General features: G+C 37.5%; 1 protein-coding gene across 1 annotated transcript; it reads right to left on the bottom strand.

Annotated features, from left to right (window-relative positions):
- Positions 1 to 3,646: 3,646 nt before the first annotated feature.
- LOC139131016 (uncharacterized) lies at positions 3,647 to 20,055 on the bottom strand. Its single transcript, XM_070696916.1, has 4 exons — positions 19,917 to 20,055; positions 10,738 to 11,136; positions 9,971 to 10,099; positions 3,647 to 4,970 (listed from the first exon to the last, which is right to left on the bottom strand). The coding sequence occupies exons 1-4, from the start codon at positions 20,014 to 20,016 to the stop codon at positions 4,549 to 4,551; spliced, it is 1,050 nt and encodes a 349-aa protein (XP_070553017.1). The 5' UTR covers positions 20,017 to 20,055; the 3' UTR covers positions 3,647 to 4,548.

Here is a 20,055-nt window from a genome sequence, read left to right as displayed (position 1 = left end):
ACTCTACCCCACATGGGGTAGAGTAACCACTGTTCAACTTCAAACCAGATGTTGAATTATCTAGTAAAATACAGTCAGTTGTCCTCATTTTTATTATTCATACACACAATGAATATACCGGTACTTAAAGTGGTATGCGCCTCAAAAGTAAAAGACTTAACACTTTTGCGTAAATTTTCCTAAATGAAACTTTTCAACCATTCTCTAACTAACTCCACAATGAAAGTTGGGGGTCATGTGCAAAGTTTGGAACTAGCAAAACAAATTGCCCAATATTTTGGGATATTTGAAATTTAAAATGGCCGCCATTCCTGTATTAACTCCATGGGCAGAAAATTAAATTTTTGATTTTCTAAAAACTAAGATGGTGGAAAGTTTTTCTTTCTCCAAGACCTTTAAAAATGAGTCCCCACAAGTGGTAGATCAGAAAAAGAATTATGAGAGTCCAACTGTCTGTCCCAGAGGCGCGTTCTACCTTAAATGGTTTTCAAATGTCAGATTCAAATCAAACATCCGTCAGCTTCACCTGAGTAGAATCAATAAAAAGAGGGTGCTTCACACATTAGTGACTGTTACGGTGAAATCACACTCTCATATCTAATCTGGAAAACCACACACCCAAAGACAGCACCCAAAACTCTTTTTTTTTCAAGCAAAGGTGAAATACTTTATTTCTACAACTCTTGAGTAGTATCCCAACATCTAAAAAATCCATACATATTATCTTGTTTGCAATATTACAATGTAACATTTTAAATGAGTAAAAATAGTGTCCATATGAAAAAGTATATTAAAGTACCCTGTGTTATTACATGATGCATTAATAGTGAAATGGACTGAAAGTGAACATTAGGCACTGAGTCACTGTATTCACTTTGAAAAGTTTAAGAAAACATCCAGACACCAGAAACAGACTAAAGGTGAAAATAGATACCCTGTATTCCACATTGAAGTCCTAGTAAAATTGATTGAACATGCACATTTTTACACATTTACATTGAAATATTACTGGAATCTTTTAAACAGATCATGTATAAGAAAAACAATCCTGGTTTTCATGGAGACGCTCAAACAGCCCTTTCTTAGCTATGCAATATGGCCAAGGTGTCCTTCTGCCCTCTCCAAATTCAAGCTCACTGAAATCTGAGTCAGAGAGCTGCTGTATTCAACTTTCACCATGTGACATCACTGGGGCCAGTCTGAGCAGCCAGTTCAAGGCATGTGTGTCTACGAGGCAGAAATTGAAAGCTGCATAGCAGATGAGGGGCTGTGACAGAGTCTCTGTTTTCACATCTCTTGACGGCAAAAGTAGGAATGCACTGAAGTTCATGGTAATATTGAACAGTTTGGATTTACTCGGCTGAGAATCTGAGTTCTGATGGTAAAATAATAAGAATATTGCACCGAGCTGCACATGTTTCAATAGTGTACACACATAAACAGCATCTGTGACAAGAAGAAAATTATAAGTGGGAAAAAAATTCATGCAACTTTGATATTATTGTTGATACGCTGCAAACACTAGCCAATTCATGGAGTTTTAAGACTACCAAACCACTACAGTGTTGTGGCCGTCTCCTAATTCTACTGTCAAGGCTGTTACAGATTAGTTCACGTCAGTCCTAAGCTGCATCATCTTCTTGATCTCATCCATTTCAAGTACCAGAACAAAACAGCCGATTAATAGAGAGACGTTTCTCTCTGTTGAGCTGCTTCGTAACACCAAGATACAATCATCTATTCTGGAGATACCCGTGTAAAGAAGTCAATTTTCTATTTAAATCTTATAGATGAAATTTTCATACCAGAGCTAATCAAATACTTTGATTTTTTTTTCATTTCCAAAAAACTGTTAATACTCGACAATCACATGCAGCAATGTGATGTTTAAATCCCCTTCCATTATAAAAAGATTATAATCTACAAAAGGTACAAAGATTGGCCACTTGTGGTGCCAAAAAAAAATTGAAATTCTTCCTACAATAACTGAGGTTATTTCAAGAAATGTATTATTGTAAATTATATTTGAGAGTAAATGACGTCAGAGAAACCCGTGTGAAGACTCCTTTGAGACTGATAGCTAACAGTACATCGATCCGCATCCTGGGAAACTACCTGAGGATCACGGTCACTCTGAGAGAACAGCTATCCTATGGCATTACCCCTTTCACCAACATATCTTGGGAAAATCCTTTCGTTTTCAACAGCAAAGATTGACCTCCAAAGAGGTGGATGGGGTGATGAGAGGTTGCAAGAGACAAAGATATCCGATCTTATTAAACGTTTACTGTTGGCAACAGTAGAATTTTGTGTCAACTGAAAAAAGTTACATGGAACACCTGTTCTGTACTGTAGACTGTTTTCCAGCCATACCCAGACCACAGTGCCTTTTGCATGGGAGTCCCTGCCCGTCCACTTTTGGACGGTAGCCCGGGATAAATTAACATGATTGCCAGGGGTTAAATGTCTTTGTACCAGTATTAGCTGCAGTGGCTGTTAGAAGTACATACTTTACCAGTGGTGGAAATCAGAGTACAAATTGCGATGTTTCCATCACATGAAAATAGTCACTATGGGAACGTTCTAGCCCTATAGTAACACAATTGTAAGATGAAGGATGATGGGGATATGAAAATACCACAAAGTATGCCCTCCCATATCAGTGACATGCATTCGGCAATACACTGTCCTAATGTAGTTGTGCTTTAACTTTGCACAGTGTGTGTTTTCATATTATGTTAATTCTCAGCAAACGATGATCAATTCAGGTTCGCCCTTTGACAAAGGCGCTACAACTGCAAACAGCTTAACAATCCTATTTCACTACATCACTGAATTAATGGTCAAAAGCAGCAGGTGTTGGATCTGAACACCCTTTAACCTCTGACCTCCTGGTCACATGGGAATTTACCCCTGATCAGGGTAGTCTGGTTCCCTGACCCATTTCCCCGGTAGAGGGCGTGGGGAAATATAGGGTCAGGTACCGGGTAGCCATCTTGAACAGAATTTTGTTCAAGATGGCGGAGGTTAGTCACCTGACAGAACATGCTACAACAAATATGGCTGCTGCCAAGAAAACGCCGCGCCGGTCAAAATTCGACTGGATCAGAATTATGTTCGAACACTGGTATCCGAACCATTGGCACACATTGGCACACGAGACAAAACATTGGCACACGAGACGGGAAACATAAACTGAAAGGATTAATCCAAAAGTACGGGGAAATAGATGATTGAAGGCTGGCTGTGATATCGCAGCAGTACTTGTTGCGTGTATCGAACGCGCTAGGGTCATTGAGGTCATCGCCGACTGTGGCGTGACCCCAATGACCCGAGCACGTTCGATACAAGTCACAATTACTGCTGCGATATCACTGCTAATTGAAAGCAAACTTTGTTGGAACTATTACTGTGAACGACGATTGATTTCGATGGATAGAATGGTGTCCGAATTTCGTGAAAAATGCCAGGCATCATGTCGACGTTCTAAAAGTATAAAGAGGTTTGCTAAATCACACAGTGGCTAAATCATGGAGGTAGACAGTCTTTCTTTCTACCTCCACGGCTTTGTGGTACAAACAAGAAGTTGGTGTCAAGTGAGCCTGAAAGTCCGAAACCCAAGAAAGATGAGAAAAAGTTACAAGTGTTACTTTCATCCAACCACAGCTTGTTTTATTTTAACCCAATAGCGTCCATGTTTACATTAGCCGGTACCTGACCCTATATTTCCCCACGCCCTCTACCGGGGAAATGGGGCAGGGAACCAGACTATGATCAGGGTTCAAAGAGAAAATTTGCAGAGAAAATGTACAAAGCTTTCAAATTATGTGACTTTGCATGTGTTTTAATAATTCATAATAAGTAATCCAACAGTATTCCCACACAGTTGAGTGATTTCTTTTTTCCAGTAAAACACATCATACAACAATCATTATGTACAAACTTTTGGGAAATTTATAGCTTACACACAGTCTATTAAAATGACAATTACACAGTGAATTTCTGTGCAATTTCCATTGCTAAGTTACACTGGCATATATAGTGCTTTGTTGAAAATATCCAATACTGTGTAAGATGTTGACACATGTACACATGTGAAAAGTTGAAATAGTGATATGTGAAAAGTGTTTCTCGACGGCAGTAATCTTTGTTGCTATTGTTGAAAAGTGAATTCTGGTCTGGAGTAGAATTCGAATGTAGACAATAGGAGTGCATTCACATATAGATGCTAATGGTATGTTTATAAGTTAAATAGTGGGTGTTTCAACAATCTCTTGGGAGTCGAATAAGAACTTGCAATAGACATACAATATAAAAATAATGAAAAATTACCAAAAGTAGCATTATTTGCCCTTTAGCATTCACAATGAACCCATCAGTGATATGCAATGTACGTATCAGTGTGTGCATATTATTAGTAAATATTTTTTCAAATTACACTGTTAGATGCTATGATAAAACTTCTACAATATTTGGAAAAGGCAAGCAATAAGACTGACTACAGCAGAATGCTGATGCCATGATGGCAACTGACATACTCCACTCCGTTTATGCTTTCTGTGGGATGGCCACTTGCTCGCCATGGGCGCTGTAACCCACGCCTTGTCCGGCTGGGGTATATCCCTGAGGAGGATAAGCTGGCGGCTGCTGTTGGACGGGATAAGCTGGGGGTGCCTGGGATGGGTATGCTCCTTGCACCGGTGGGTAAGCCCCCTGAGGTGGTGGAGGTTGGTAGCCGCCCATGGGTTGCTGGTATTGACCTGCCGGTGGAGGGGCGTACATTTGAGCCGGAGCCATACCAGTGTTAGTCACGGTCGTTGTGGTGCGCGTGGTTGATCTGCGCGACCCGTAGTAGCAACAGCAGATGCAAGCGATGACACCAATGATGATGATGACGATAACCACCACGACAATAATAATGATGATTGTGATGCTGAACTTGAAAGCATCTTCAATAAAATCCAGCACATCTGTGGGGGAAAAAAACCAAGACAAACATCAGTGTCTGTACAAAAAAGTAACATTTAGCACACTTCAGTATACCTCCTCTTTACCAATGTACACTACGGACCTAGATCTCAAGGTCAAATATATTATTCAAATTATTCAATTTTACACACATACATCATGCCAAGATTCCCCGGCACAAACGCTGTACGTTCGAAATCATTTCCATATGAAAAGATACCTTACTTGAGGTGTGAACTGACTGTCAATAGGTGATTGCTCTACAAATATCAAGGGCGATGTCATATTCATAAACATCGTGATCTTTTGTTCTACTTGATCGGTAGTTTATTTACTCTCTGGGGAGTCATAAGCCGTTAATTCAGTAATGCGGAATTTTTCCGCTCTCAGGGGATTAGTCTACCTACATGGTATGTGTTGGCTAATCCCCTCATGCATGGTGAAATATCGCTACAAGAATGTTTCATAGAAATCAGAAACCACTGGATTGCTCAAAAATTATAAAGCACGACCAAGTCACATCACAAACCCTTTGGTACCGTTGACAACATTTTATCATTCTCTTGTGTTTTCAAAATCACGAAACACATAAACAACATGGCAATAAGTAAAGATCTGTTTTTCATTCAAATTAATGATAAAATTTGAAATGTACAAAATTGACAGAAAGTTATGATGGACAAAATAGTTAACCAAAAAACTGTGTAGCTGAGATCTTACAGATATGTAGTTCAGGAAGTAGATGTTGTATCATATCTACGGAATCTCTATTCAGTGAATACTCTGTGAAAATATCATTTGAGAAAGACTGCCAAGGACACTGACATTTGGTCATTTAAAATATTTCCTACTGATTTTTCAGATCTTTGATAATATCTTCCAATTCTTTGCAAAGGGACCGTTCAGTTTTTACGGCCCGGGGGGGGGGGGGTCATCTTAATTTTGGATCCGCGAAGGGGGGGTCATCGCTTTTTCACTGGTAGGAAAGGGGCGTCACCACATTTTCAAAAACATAATACCTACAATAAAGTTCACTTTATGCCATGGCCATGATCGACCCTCTTTACCGGTGGGCCGCCTTTGGCGGCCCACAACAATAAATTGATTTATGTATTACCCATGACCCTCTTAACGGGCAGAGGCCTTTGGCAGCCCACTCCAATTAGTTTTACTTTGTGCAATGGCCATGATCGACCCTCTTTACCGGCGGGCCGCCTTCGGCGGCCAACTACAATAAAATTGACTATATGTAATAGCCCATGACCATCTTAACGGCCAGACGCCTTCAGCGGCCCTGTCCAGTACAGTTTACTTTATGCAATGGCCATGATCGACCCTCTTTACCGGTGGGCCACCTTTGGTTGCCCACTAGAATAAAGTTGACTTTGCGTAATGGCGGGCCATGACCCTCTTAACTGGATGGCTGCCTTTGGCAAACCACTCCAATAAAGTTTACTTCATACAATGTCCATGGATATAATTTGTCTATGGAAATGAAGTTAAATATTGTCTTACAGTCGTCCCAATTAACAGACGTTTGCATGGATGTGGCTGAGAAGTTTGTGCACTAGCATCTCTGCTACACGAATAAAGTGCGCCGCGTACCGGAGTTCAAATCCAAACCGTGCGGGTAAATTTGACATTATGGGTTTTAGGTTATTTTTCGGGGGGGGGGGGGGGGGGGGGGGGGGGTTATCAATTTTTTCCATCTGACAAAGGGGGGGGGCATCTTTTTTTCACAAAAAATGCAGGGGGGGGGTCTATATTTTTTTTGAACACCGGCGACAAGATTTTGCCGGCCCCCCCCCCCCCCCCCCCCCCCCCCAGGCCGTAAAAAGTGAACGGTCCCTAATTTACACAGTTTGCAGTGATTCATGTTGAAAACTGTTACTAAATTAAGATATCATTGTGTTATATGTTTGCGGGAACTGAAAATTTCCAGTGGCTCTGGATGAAGTTAACATAGAAAATGCTGGTACTTTGGAATTTAGCCAATTGGCAAATGTAGGTAATTTTTCTTCTCCTTGCTAAAAATTTGCAGCGGTTCTTTGATTTTTCATTTTCCGTTATGAAAGACAGCAGCCTGAAACTTCCTTCAGCAAAGTACCAGACAGCGTGTGGGACTTTCATTTCTGGGTTACACACTACATTTACCAGTTCACCCAAAACTTCCTGCAAAAAGATATTACCATCACCATTACCAGTAATTGCTACCACCTTACACTGATGTGGTTGGGTGTAATGCTAAGAGAACATTGTGCACTTCACCTGTAATAGGTTAAACCCAGAATTCAAACGGACCACAGTGCAAACAAAACCACCTGAACAAACGCACACAGAAATATGTGTATTTCTATATGCTTTTGTACATGTACACTCAGGTTTGTTTTGTATCATTATCACATGATCATTTGTGGAACACAACACTTTTTATTGCGGAGTGGAACCGTTTACAAATAGCATTTTTTGCACCCACTATATCAGATCATAACACTGACATAATAATAATAATAAAATTTATTTCTTATAGAGCGCATTACATTTTTAAAATCTCAATGCGCTTTACACAACACTAAAAAAGAGGTTAATTATAAATAACAAGCGACCTAGCTGCCGATATAGCTCCGCTGTGTTATGTAGAGAATAACTATTTTTGACACATGTTGATGAAGAAGGGTGGAAATCTTTGATAGCTCGATGCAGTGGCCAGAAAAAAGTGGCTAAAATAAGCTGCAAAAATACGCAATTGAAGATTTCATCATACTTTGAATGTATCACATAGGATCATCCCTAAGAACATGTCAACCAAAGCTATCTGATGAGTAGTTTTTGAGAATAAATTTTTTGACCAAAAATGGCAACAATTGCCCCCAAAAGTAAAAATTGCAGATTTCATCATAATTTCAAAAGATCAAATTTAGTTCATCTATAGAAACCTGTATACCAAATTTCAAAGCAGTTGAAAGTGTTAGACAAGTACTTTTTGAGAAACGCATTTTTTGACCAAAAACAGGAAAAATTGCCCCAAAAATTCAAAATTGCAGATTTCATCATTATTTCAATAAATATCATTTAGTTCATCTATGGAAACCTGTATACCAAATTTCAAAGCTATCAGATGAGTAGTTTTGAATATACACATTTTTTGACCAAAAATGGCAAAAATTGCCCCAAAAATACAAAATTACAGATTTCATCAGAAATTCAATATATATTACTTAGCTCATCTGTAGAAACCTGTATACCAAATTTCAAAGCTATCAGACCTGTACTTTTTGAGAAACACATGTTTTGACCAAAAATGGCAAAAATTGCCCCAAAATTACAAAATTGCAGATTTCATCATAATTTCAATAATTATCATTTAGTTCATCTGTAGGAACCTGTACACCAAATTTCAAAGCTATCGGATGAGTAGTTTTGGAAATACACATTTTTTGACCAAAAATGGCAAAAATTACCCCAAAATTACAAAATTGTAGATTTCATCATAATTTCAATAACTATCATTTAGTTAATCTGTAGGAACCTGTATACCAAATTTCAAAGCTATCGGATGAGTAGTTTTGGAAATACACATTTTTTGACCAAAAATGGCAAAAATTGCCCCAAAATACAAAATTACAGATTTCATCAAAAATTCAACACATATTACTAAATCATCGATAGAAACCTGTATTCCAAATTTCAAAACTGTCAGACCAGTACTTTTTGAGAAATAAATTTTTTGACCAAAAATGGCAAAAATTGCCTTAAAAATGCAAATTTGCATATTTCTGCACAATTTGTACAAATCTGAAATAGATCATCCCTAGGGACCTATGTACCAAATATCAAAGCTATCTGACTGGCAGTTATGAAGAAGAAGATTTTTAAAGATTTTTTTACCAGAAATGACAAAAATTGCCTTAAAAATACAAATATGCAAATTTCGCCACGATTTGAACAAATCTGACTGAAGTCACCCTAAGCAAACTGCATATCAAATTTCAAAGCAATCGGACAAGCGTTTTCAGAGAAGAAGATTTTTTTACCAAAAACACCAAAAAATGCCCCAAAAATACAAATATGCAAATTTCACCACGATTTGAACAAACTGAAGTGAGGTCACCCCAAGTGAACTGCATATAAAATTTCAAAGCAATTGGACTTGCGGTTTCAGAGGAGAAGGCAATTGTTGACGGACGACGACGGACGACGGCGGAAAATCAACCAATTTGATAAGCTCCGCGTCGCTGACAGCGGAGCTAAAAATGGCGAGAATACACCAAAAAAACGCAAAGAGATAAAATTAAAAAATGTCTAGGAATAAAATGATCTAAAAAGATAAGTTTTTAACTGACTTCTAAAATTGTTATAAGAATTAGCAAGCCCTATCTCAAATGGTAAAGCATTCCACAAATGGGGAGCACATACAGAAAAGGCTCTGTTGCCATAAAAAGCCGTGTTGCAAACAGGCTGATGCAAAATGATCGCACCACTAGACTGGGACCTAAGTGTACGACCAGTATGACGTACTGTAAGCATTTCTGCTAGATAGTCGGGGGCTTGGCCTGTAATGATTTTGTATGTGAAACAAAGAATTTTAAAATCAATTCGTTTCTGGACTGGAAGCCAATGTAAATTTTGTAGTACTGGTGTTATGTGGTCCCTTTTCTTCTATCTGCTAACAAGCCGAGCGGCTGAATTTTGAATAGCCTGGAGTTTACGTATTTCAAAGTTCGGAAGACCAAAAAGAAGACTGTTGCAATAATCTAAACGCGATGTAATGAAGGCATGAACAAGTTTCTCCGTGGCAGTACATTGGACAAGAAGATCACGAATCTTTCCTAATCTCCAAATCGCATGTGATGCTGATCTACAAATATTTGTAACATGGTCTTACAAGGTGCAAAACATGACCTCGTTTTCCCCATTTCTCTGAGTTGACATCCAAATTTACCATAGAAAACAATGGAATTGGGTTGAACCAAGTGGGTGAAAAGGGTAAATAAGTGTCTACCTGCACATCCACCTCTATCTTCTCCTGATTCATCAAATCCATTGGGACATTCCTCATAGAAGTTGCACTTCACGTCACTGACAGCGCACAAAGCGGTGCCATTAGGGTTACAGTCAAAGCAGGTATCATCTATTAAAAAACAACAACAACAGTGTTTAAAGGTAGTCTGTCACCTGTTCCAATTTTGCCACAGTTGCCATGGAAAGAGAAAATCTAACCAATCACAGATTTTAAGCGGGTGGCCCCTTTTTAAAAACAGTGCCCTCACATTAGCATTTTGAATACCAAGGAACGCCCCTTTGACCATATATGGGCATATTTAGATTACAGGTGACTGTATACCTTTAATTTGCACATGTCTAAGTACAGATCTCTAATCTCACTTTAATAAGGGGTCATTTAAATACGGGAAAACATAATTTGATGTCTTGCAGAAGTCCTTCCCAAAATTCTGGATTTGACAGTGTCTAGAAATTTACAATTCACACACACACCATTGAAATTGTGTGCTTATCACCGCAGGGACTAGTTTGTTTGCCTTGACATTCTGAGATCTTTTTTTTACCACTGAAATTAACGCTTCAATGAATGAATTGAAATCAAACATTTGAAGTTGCTAAAGTATGTGAAGTAAACTCATTCTGATCAGTGTGGTACAGAGCCACATGCACAATTTTGCTGCCATCTCCAGGCAGCCCACTGCGTGTGAGCTATAAAATAAATTATCAAATCCTTACGGATAGAATCAGAACTATATAGTGTCCTACCATCATCACTGAGTGCTACGAATCTCATCCTGAAGTTCGTTGTCACTGATGGACTCTTCCGGTACAAGCTCACAGTGAAGCTTGTGCCGGTGGTGTAGATTGGTGCCGGCTTTGACACGTCTCCATTCACCTGGCAGAAGCGTCCAAGTCGGGGAAATATCGTGGATATTCCATCATAGATTTCCAGTTTGTGGTCTGAGCAGTCGGAGTTGTTGGCCGGCAGTTCAAACGAATCAAAGAAGATGTAGTATCGCTCACTTTTGTAGGTGTACGTAGTCACTTCAATCTCACAGGAGAACTCCTCTGTTGTTTGGTAGGTTGTTGCATATGACTTGAAGGCACCACTTTCATCGTAAATTGTATCAGAGCAGTCATTAAATATACTCTCAATCATCGATGCTGAGATTAAAAAAGAAAGCAAGATATCATCATTCAGGAATCATGTAGGCAAATTTGGTTACAGGTTGCAAAAATAAATGTATAGGCAGTTACAAGTACATGTAGTGTGTGAGCACATAAGTTTCCGCAAAACGTCCTGATTTTATACTTTGCAAAAATAATTTTCATAGCCAGCATATTTTTAGCTAGCAGTTGGTTTCTGGCTATTTTCTACATCCCTGATCATGTCCCTTAAATCTTAAAGTTTGAACAGCTGTATGGAATCTGTGATTAAAAAGTGAAATTTTTCAACATGAGTGCCTCAATTTCAGGGGGAGGGGGCATAATTCTTGCTTTTGATCTGGGAGTGCTTCGATCGCTCTGTTTGCCTTTTTTGCAAGCTGACTGAAGAATGCAGACCTTCAGATCATTAATGGGTATGGCAGCTTATTCTCCAAATGCCTATGTGCAGTATATGCAGGATTATCACATACATAATGCGGCTATCAAAGACAGGTTACTGTCTGACTTTGGGTAGAAGACCAGACACCATGACAGTAGCTTTGCCTGGGTAATTTCTCCAGGAATTTAAGCTTATCAATTAACCTGTGCAATGCTTATAAAGACATGATCCCCAAGAATGTGTTAATCTTCAATTGACACTAATAAAATTAATCTTCCTACCAACGTTGTGTTAATTCCTACAGTACTATTGATACAAAAATTGAGGTTTTGTACCCAAACTATGTATTCCCTTCATCCTTCGAGTAAGCTATTGCTATCACACAAAACTTCAGATTCTCTGCTTTTTGAAAGTATATGGTACAAGCATAGACAGTACCTCTAATGTCTACGGTACAAGGGGGGTTTTCATGTCATCTTTGATAAGAAATTTTGCTTTGATAAGAAATGTGTTGGTTAGTTTAACGCAATCTTAAGTGAACACAGTGTACCACAAGGAATTGATAAGAAACATGGTGTATAAGCAAAAAATAATCAAAATACAGTTGTTCATAAAAATTTGTATCAACTATACACCAGGTTGATGCTCATCTTATATGCTCACAATGTTTAAAATGAACACAGGTGATCATGGATGTTGCATGCATCTGTTCAAATTCAGTGGCTTCATCGACTGTGATATTTGGCCTTATTCAAGAAAGTCATTCATAAATATGTAAATGAGCTAATTATGATATGTCACACTCATTAAATTTCCAGCATCACTAAAGGTAAGTACAACCAATGTTAAAGATCTGATACCTGTATCTTTTAGCATTATTTTTTGTGATTTTACTTCCAAACTAAAACAAGTTCATGGGAATGTACTCATTGAGGGGTGTTTATACAGGTAGAATAAACTGTCCACTGGGACTACATGCAATTTTGAGCAAGACAAATAATAAATATTTGCCCAAAAATAAAATGGCGCCCTCATGCAGATAAATCAAAAACACAGTACGCAGTGCATATAAGCATTGGATTCTTCACAGAAACAACCGAGTAGTCCAATATAGTGCTGAATGTTTTCCACTGGAACACCATATGCTATGTTTTCTTTGTAATATTACCAGATTGTAAAAATAGTGACAATATCACTGTTCGCTCCCATATAGTTATCAAAACAAGTCAACAATTGTATGAAACATGGACATACATATACAGACAGACTGACATACACAGACTGGCACAGAGTGATGACATTGACCCCAAGTGTGCCTTGGCCCATGGAGAGTGATAAAGATATAACAAACAGCTGAATGCAATGATAAAATAGTTAAGTATAGGCCTACAGGCACTGAGAGTGAATATGTTACAGCAATTTGATTAGTTTCTTTTCCTTTTCTACTTCTGTGATAATATTTAAGACAATCAATCTGCAAGGCAGTTTATGTATTGACAAATATGTTATCTTTTACAAGCACACAGTAAACTGTTCTTGATTTTTCATTTACAATATTTGACATAGACTGAAATACATAACATGCAACCAATGTTTACACTTTGCCCATACACCAGATACATGGAGAAATTTCAACATACAATCATCAACTCAGAAACCCTACAGGAAAAAGTAAACATTGTTTTCTCCAGAACAGCTGGTATATCCACATCTGGAGCAACTTACAAACTTAACCAATTACACAAGGATGATGACACAAGAGATAAAGTTAACCTGTGGTGAACTTGACTATTCCTTTCAAATCCCTACCTAACTTGACATTTTAAACTAAAATACACTGCATGGTTAATTGCAATTGCAACAAAAATACATCGGGGTGGACCATTGATAAGGGATGGTGTCTGGAAGATCGATGAGGTACATTATCTTTTTTATCCGATCCATTGTACATTCTTTTTTCCCCACTCTCCCACCTTTTCTTTTTGTCAAACCTTCTCTGGCTGAATTTTTTATTGGCATTTGTTTGGAATTTTTTCAAAATCTGCCAGGATTTTTTTACCGCATTTCAACACCAAATACAGTTTACCATATCAAATGCTTACTAAATCACCACATTATATACTCTTAGTTCCAGTAGGTATAAAATTACCAAAACAATCTTAAAAGTACAAAATGAAAGATATCCCAGTAAAACTGAAAGTTTCGCAAAGTTGCCCCAAAAATTCAAAATTCTGGATTTCAACTTAATTTCAATATATCTTATTAACAAAAACCCTAAGGACCGGTTTACTAAATATCAAAGCAATCAGACTGGTAAATTTTGAGAAACAAATTTTTGACCAAAAATGAGAAAAATTGCCCCCCAAAATACAAAATTGCAGATTTCATCCTAATTTTAAATATATCTAATTAACATAAACCCTAGGAACCTGTACACTAGATATCAAAGCTACCAGATCAGAAGTTTTAGGAGAAAAAATTTTTGACCAAAAAAGGCAAAAATTGCCCCCAAAATAAAAAAAAAATGCCAGTTTCAACATACCTGCAATACATTATATTGAGATTAATCTTAGATACCTGTATACCAAATACATGTATCAAAGCTATCAAATCAGCAGTTTTTGGATTAAAAAATTTTTTATCAAAATTTGGGAAAATTGCCCCAAAATTACAAATATGACAATATCAATACAATTTGTACAAGCATGACTGAGGTCATTCTGAGGAACATGAATATTAAGTTCATAGCAATCAGACGAGCTATTTCAGAGAACAAGATTTTTTGACTAAAAACGGAAAAAATACCCTAAAAATACAAACATGCAAATTTCATCCCAATTTTTGCACACATAATTTAGAATACCTAAAGAAATCTGCATACCAAGTTTCAACCAAATCTGACCAATGCTTACTGAGTATTAGCCATTTGCAGGATTTTTCCTTTTTCCCCTCATTTGCATATTTTTGGCACTGACAAGTTCATTTGAACAAATTCACATCTCCACCCCTAGGTGCACCTGTACACCAAATACTAAGACAGTAGGTGCTACGGTTTAGGAGTTTTTGATGTGGACGGACTAACAGACATACATACATACATACATACACACAGACGCCATTTTGCCACCTTATACGAATACCTCCCATTTGCATATATACATATGCATATATGGGAGCGTAAAAATGGCGGGAAATCAAAAATAACAGTTAAAATTTAAATTTACTTGTCCAATTTTTCAGTGGTAAAAGACTATACCCTTTAAATATGTTGAAAGAAAACCAGAGACAATTGAAAGCCTTGTTCAAGAGTTTCAGCTGCAGGGGCTTTAAGATTATGGGAAGTCTCATCAAATTCAGGTGCATTAATAGGGCCGTTCACAGTTTACGTCACTGTTCTCTCATTAATATGCAAAAATAAATATTTGTCCGCATTTTTAGATTACACTTTTGAAAATTACGCATGCAAGAACGACGAAAATACATCTCAGTGGGCGACTGCTAGTGTAACAATGAATACTAAAAAACATACTCACGACTCAGAGTACAAGCTGCAAAAACAGCCACGCATGCAACATTGATAAAATTTGTCCGCATTTCAAACTGCGTGCCCGATGTCGCGCGCGTACAGCTATATTTAGTAACAAACCTGTAACCGTGAACAGCGCTATTCACTTTTGACATATGGCTGAATCACAGAATTGCATTAACCCTTTATAGTGCTGTAATTTTTCCCATCAAAATTTTAGTGCAACATTTTACCATATTTTATGAATTTTCCCGTAATTTTTTTGATAATTTTGAACAAAATGGACATCACATTTCATTGGCTACAGCTTTTTTATCAAAATTTTGACAAAAATCTAAAAAAAATTGACAGGGGTATATTTTGTAAAGGTGACAAAAATTGACTTTGGTGTTTAAAGGGTTAATAATAATTATTAAGATTGGTTTCCCACACTGAAACAATACATATCACTACACTAGTTATGAATTAAATACTGACATTGCTACGGAAACCAGAATTCAGAATTACAACTACAGTGGCATGGTAATACTGTAGAAGCAATATGTGACAGCCTGCTTTTTTCCCCCACCATTGTCATTTTGTTGACTCTTACTCAGATCAGATGGTTAAATCACAAAGGTTGTACAAAATTCAACAATTACGAAGCGACCACATGGTATGTTACATACGCAATACCACATATACCAGCAATTTCACAACAGCAGGTGATACTGATACCTGACTGGTAATGCCTTTGATGTAATCAGGCCAAAGTAATTAACTTTTTCTGTTGCGTAACCTGTGCATAGGTTTTTGCAGGTTTTCAATGTCATAAAAAACAATCTCTTTTCCGCCTAGTTTTTCTGCCTACAAATATAACCTTTGTTTAAAAAATTTGCAAGATGTATGTAAAACGTCTGTATGCTTGCAGAATGTCACATTATGGTATAAATTATAGAGATGACACACATGTAGAAGCTGCTGTTTTAATTCTTAAATGGACGTTCATGTTGCAAGGAAACTAATAAGCAAAATTCAAAACTTGTATAAAATTTTCTATGTTTGTCTTTGAATTGCTATTCGCTTTGAATGGAAACAAAGCAAAGAATTGAATTACTCTGGCCTACTACCAAAACAATAAATAAATCTTTTAGTGCATTTGCTACTGCCATAGAGGTAAACATGATCCTTGCTACTGTTGAGCCACATAGGGGCTGCTGATGCAGCACAACTGCACCAACTCTTATGTTTGGTCTCACAGTATGGAATGTGCCACTCTGAAACTTTAAATCCCCTAGATGCTTGACTTGAATTCTCAGTATTTTTCGATTTTTTTCCCAGAAAGTCATGGTTATGGTAAACATAACAACAGGAAATGAATGCTGTTATCACTAGATTTGCAGGACAACCACTTAGTGATCATTTACATGTACAACATACATAAATCATGATGTATTTTTATTATTTTTGATGATATTAATGTAGTGAGTTTACATTCACAAGGGCATGGACAGTTTCCTCTTCCCCTAACCGGATACAGAAGTTGAGTTGAAAAACAAATTCTATCCTGCCAAGCATGATGTATGGTGAACTATTTGTAATGTCATCATGGACGAATGAATTGAGGTGTGGACTAAAGTTAATTCTTAATAACAAATTAAAACATACATGTAGGACATAAAGCATACAGGCTATGTTGAATCACGAATGCACCTAAAAATTTAAATACTTAAACTTTCGCTCACACTTTCCATCATGAAACTCTCAACCATTCTCTGATTAAACCATGAGTAAAAATCAGGGATCACTGTGCCACAAAGTGTAGTACATGTATTAGAAAAACAAATTACCTAACAATTACCGATATTTGAAATTCAAAATGGCCATCATTCCTCTGGTAACCCCAAGGGGAAAAATAAAAATTTTTGATTTCGAAAAACTGAGATGATATAAAAATTTCTTACTTCATGAGCTGTAATCAAAATGAGCCCCTACAAGTGTTAGATCTAAAAAGAATTGTACAAATTTGTCTGAGGTGTATTCTGAGGCTGCTACATGTATGGGTATCACATTGCAACATGATTTGAGAAGCAGAACAAGAATTGTGGTTAACCCTTTGAGTGCTGTAATTTTTCCCACCATTATTTTAATATAACATTTTATCAATTTTTATGAATTTTTCTGTAATTTTTGCGATAATTTTGGACCAAATGGACATCACACTTCATAGTCTACAGTTTCTTATCAAAATTTTGGCAAAAATCTGAAAAGAATTCACTGGGGTACATTTCATATAGGCAGCAAAAATTGACTTTGGCGCTCAGACGGTTACCAGGGACTGTGTACAAATATAGCTAAAAGCAGGAAAACACATAAACCGTGTACAGCTTTTTTGAACTTTAAGCAGTACAATGCTGGTATGGAAGCTGTCTTTCCCTGTTTTATTCAATTCAAGCAGGCCTTTCCTACACAGAGTGACACTGTAGACCAACAACTGTATAATTTACAGGTATTTCAGATCCGTGCGGTCATTGCATTTTGGTACATGTAAATTATTGCTACTATGCAAAATGTCCTCTTAATATTGAACAGATGGTTGAAGAATGATTCAAAAGCGCTCGTCAGTGCAAGCCTTTGGGTAGAAAATGATGAGTACAAATCCTGTTCTCGCTTGAGCCAGATCATCATATAAACCTTGCTGTCTTGAGACACGCTAGAATATATATTGAATTCACGGTCAAATTAACAGCATGACACAAAGTAACTTTCAAACTTGGCACAAGGATAATAATCCACAACATATGCACATATAGGCACCTAATACACCCTCTGACAGCCAGTCATTTCTTGGTTTCTTTTGGTGATAATTGTGAATTCATATATGATTCTGAATCCGAAGTGATGCAAGTCATATGCCTGCACCATTGCTTAACATAAATGCAGTCTATGTTTCCTGTTACCGTGTTCAATAAATTATTTCAACTTGTTGGCTGACCAAAGTCCCACAAAACTCAAGAAAAAATAGAAAACTGCCCTCATCTTCAGAAACGCATAAAAAAGAAAAGGGTCAACGACATTCCCATGTTGAATCAGCCCATTGGAAACATATTTTATATTTGGCCCCAGCAAACCATACTGGAATTTTGAAAACAGCATGTGCTTTATACTTTTTCAAAATGTCCTAATGTCTTAATTCTCTTTAGAGAGCATATCTTTGCAAAACAACATTTTTCAAACCAATAGTTTTACCACATTGACACAATACCACTATTATCTTCCTGCATGGGGACTATGTCATCAACAATGATTTGTTATGAGCAGGGTGTGGTATGTCAACCTGTTTGCACCCCTTCACGTTCCTCCTAAATGGTTTATAGTTAAAATGGGAGCATTAGTATGAGGAACTGAATCACAATGTGATCAGTTGAGCTTTCAACGCAAGAGTGAACAGCTAACAATATGAGAGCTGTCACGAACTGATTAATCATGCAGGTAGATGGAAGTACCTTCATGCATGGACTGTCATGCTATTAAGTATCATTCTAGTCCTGCAGTGCGAAGCAAGGCACAAAGTATAGTGTGTATTATTAGGCTCCTAATAGCTAGCTGTAATAATTGTTGCCCTTGCAGCCAGTTACAGGTCTACTGCTCACAAACAAAAATATCCTGGCAAGCCTAAGAAATCATAATTTGGTGACACTTTGTTGAATTAGGCTGTAAGCTTACAACCTCCTAATTTGTGGTTAAATGTTCAAACTCCCCCCTCCCCCCCCCCCTCATTAGTATAATAGTATAGTAGTTAGATCATAAGGGGTGGATCATTTGATATTTTGGGGGCTTAGAAGATTGACTTTGGAGTACTGTATTTCTCTTTAATTAAACTGTTACTTTGAGATGGTTAGGAGGGGTGTCCCCCTCCTGATACAGAGAATTTTGATTTTTATGTATTAAAATGGAGTTACAGGTGGCCATTTTAAATGTTTTTAACAGTGTTTATGACTCGAAATATATTAGATACAAAATAAATTTCCATTATTACCTGTCAACAGAGACAAGTGAACATCCTCATACTGAAAATTCTATGTTTGTCACTGTCATGACAAAGCCTGGGTACTAAAAAATTAAAGATTTTATGAAATGGGGCACCAAATGCTGAAAGTGTTTCGTATTTAGACTAAGTTATAGTAACTGTTCATGCATTATTTTTAATTCATATCTGCTGGCAATTTTTTTGTTTATTTTTTTCTCTCATCCTTGGCTGGATTTTGCCCCCGAAATCTTCCAACACCCCCCCCCCCTTCCCCGGATATAAAATTGTCAACCCATTAATTAAACAGGAAATCCGGGACCCGATTACATTGATTGATCCACGATGTGAAATCAAGGAGTTTCCAGGCTTGCACCCCCATGCCAGGTTTCGTCTAGGTCAGCATGACAAACCAGACTAGAGCATAAACGCGATGTAGAAGCATCGTTCCATAACTTTGCTTTAGCTTGTTCGAATCTACTCTCTCTTTTTATCTCGGACATCGCACGAATCGATGGTTGTCTCAGAGCTCAAGAGCTATGTTGCGAAACGACAAATTTTACATCTTGCTGTCTGATAATCGCATAGGCGTGCTGTTTTGTGGGTAGTTTGTAAAAGTGTAGTTTCTGCTACGTTCCGACGTTCTCTTCCGTAGGTGATAAGGCTACGGAAGAGAACGTCGGAACGTAGCAGAAACTACACTTTCACAAACTACCCACAAAACAGAACGCCTGTGGATAAGCTTATTATAATTTATAATCGCGCAAGTGTGACGAAATGGCGAAAGTGAAAACTAAGGGCAAATTAGTCTAAACCGAGAGTCATTAGTGGTACAAAAACATGATGTAACGGCCGTCACCACTTACCTTCAGTGTACGCTGCTGTTAAATCGGCCTGAAGGAGAAGAAGGACCGCAACACTGACAACCATAGGAAACACCCAAGTTGCTTTCATTTTCGACGCCATGTTTATTTTGCGGCGCTGTAATCAATACTGCGCAAAGCA

The sequence above is a fragment of the Ptychodera flava genome, chromosome 4 (assembly GCF_041260155.1).
Source record: "Ptychodera flava strain L36383 chromosome 4, AS_Pfla_20210202, whole genome shotgun sequence".
In the NCBI taxonomy this organism is placed as follows: domain Eukaryota; kingdom Metazoa; phylum Hemichordata; class Enteropneusta; family Ptychoderidae; genus Ptychodera; species Ptychodera flava.
This window is presented reverse-complemented; position numbering and strand designations above follow the sequence as displayed.

Excerpts from the sequence above, each read along its gene's own strand:
- LOC139131016 (XM_070696916.1), bottom strand. The coding sequence starts at position 20,016 with ATGGCGTCGAAAATGAAAGCAACTTGGGTGTTTCCTATGGTTGTCAGT. Across the intron at positions 11,137-19,916 it reads AACAGCAGCGTACACTGAAG|CATCGATGATTGAGAGTATA; the intron begins GTAAGTGGTGAC and ends TTTTAATCTCAG. Across the intron at positions 4,971-9,970 it reads AGATAGAGGTGGATGTGCAG|ATGTGCTGGATTTTATTGAA; the intron begins GTAGACACTTAT and ends TTTCCCCCACAG.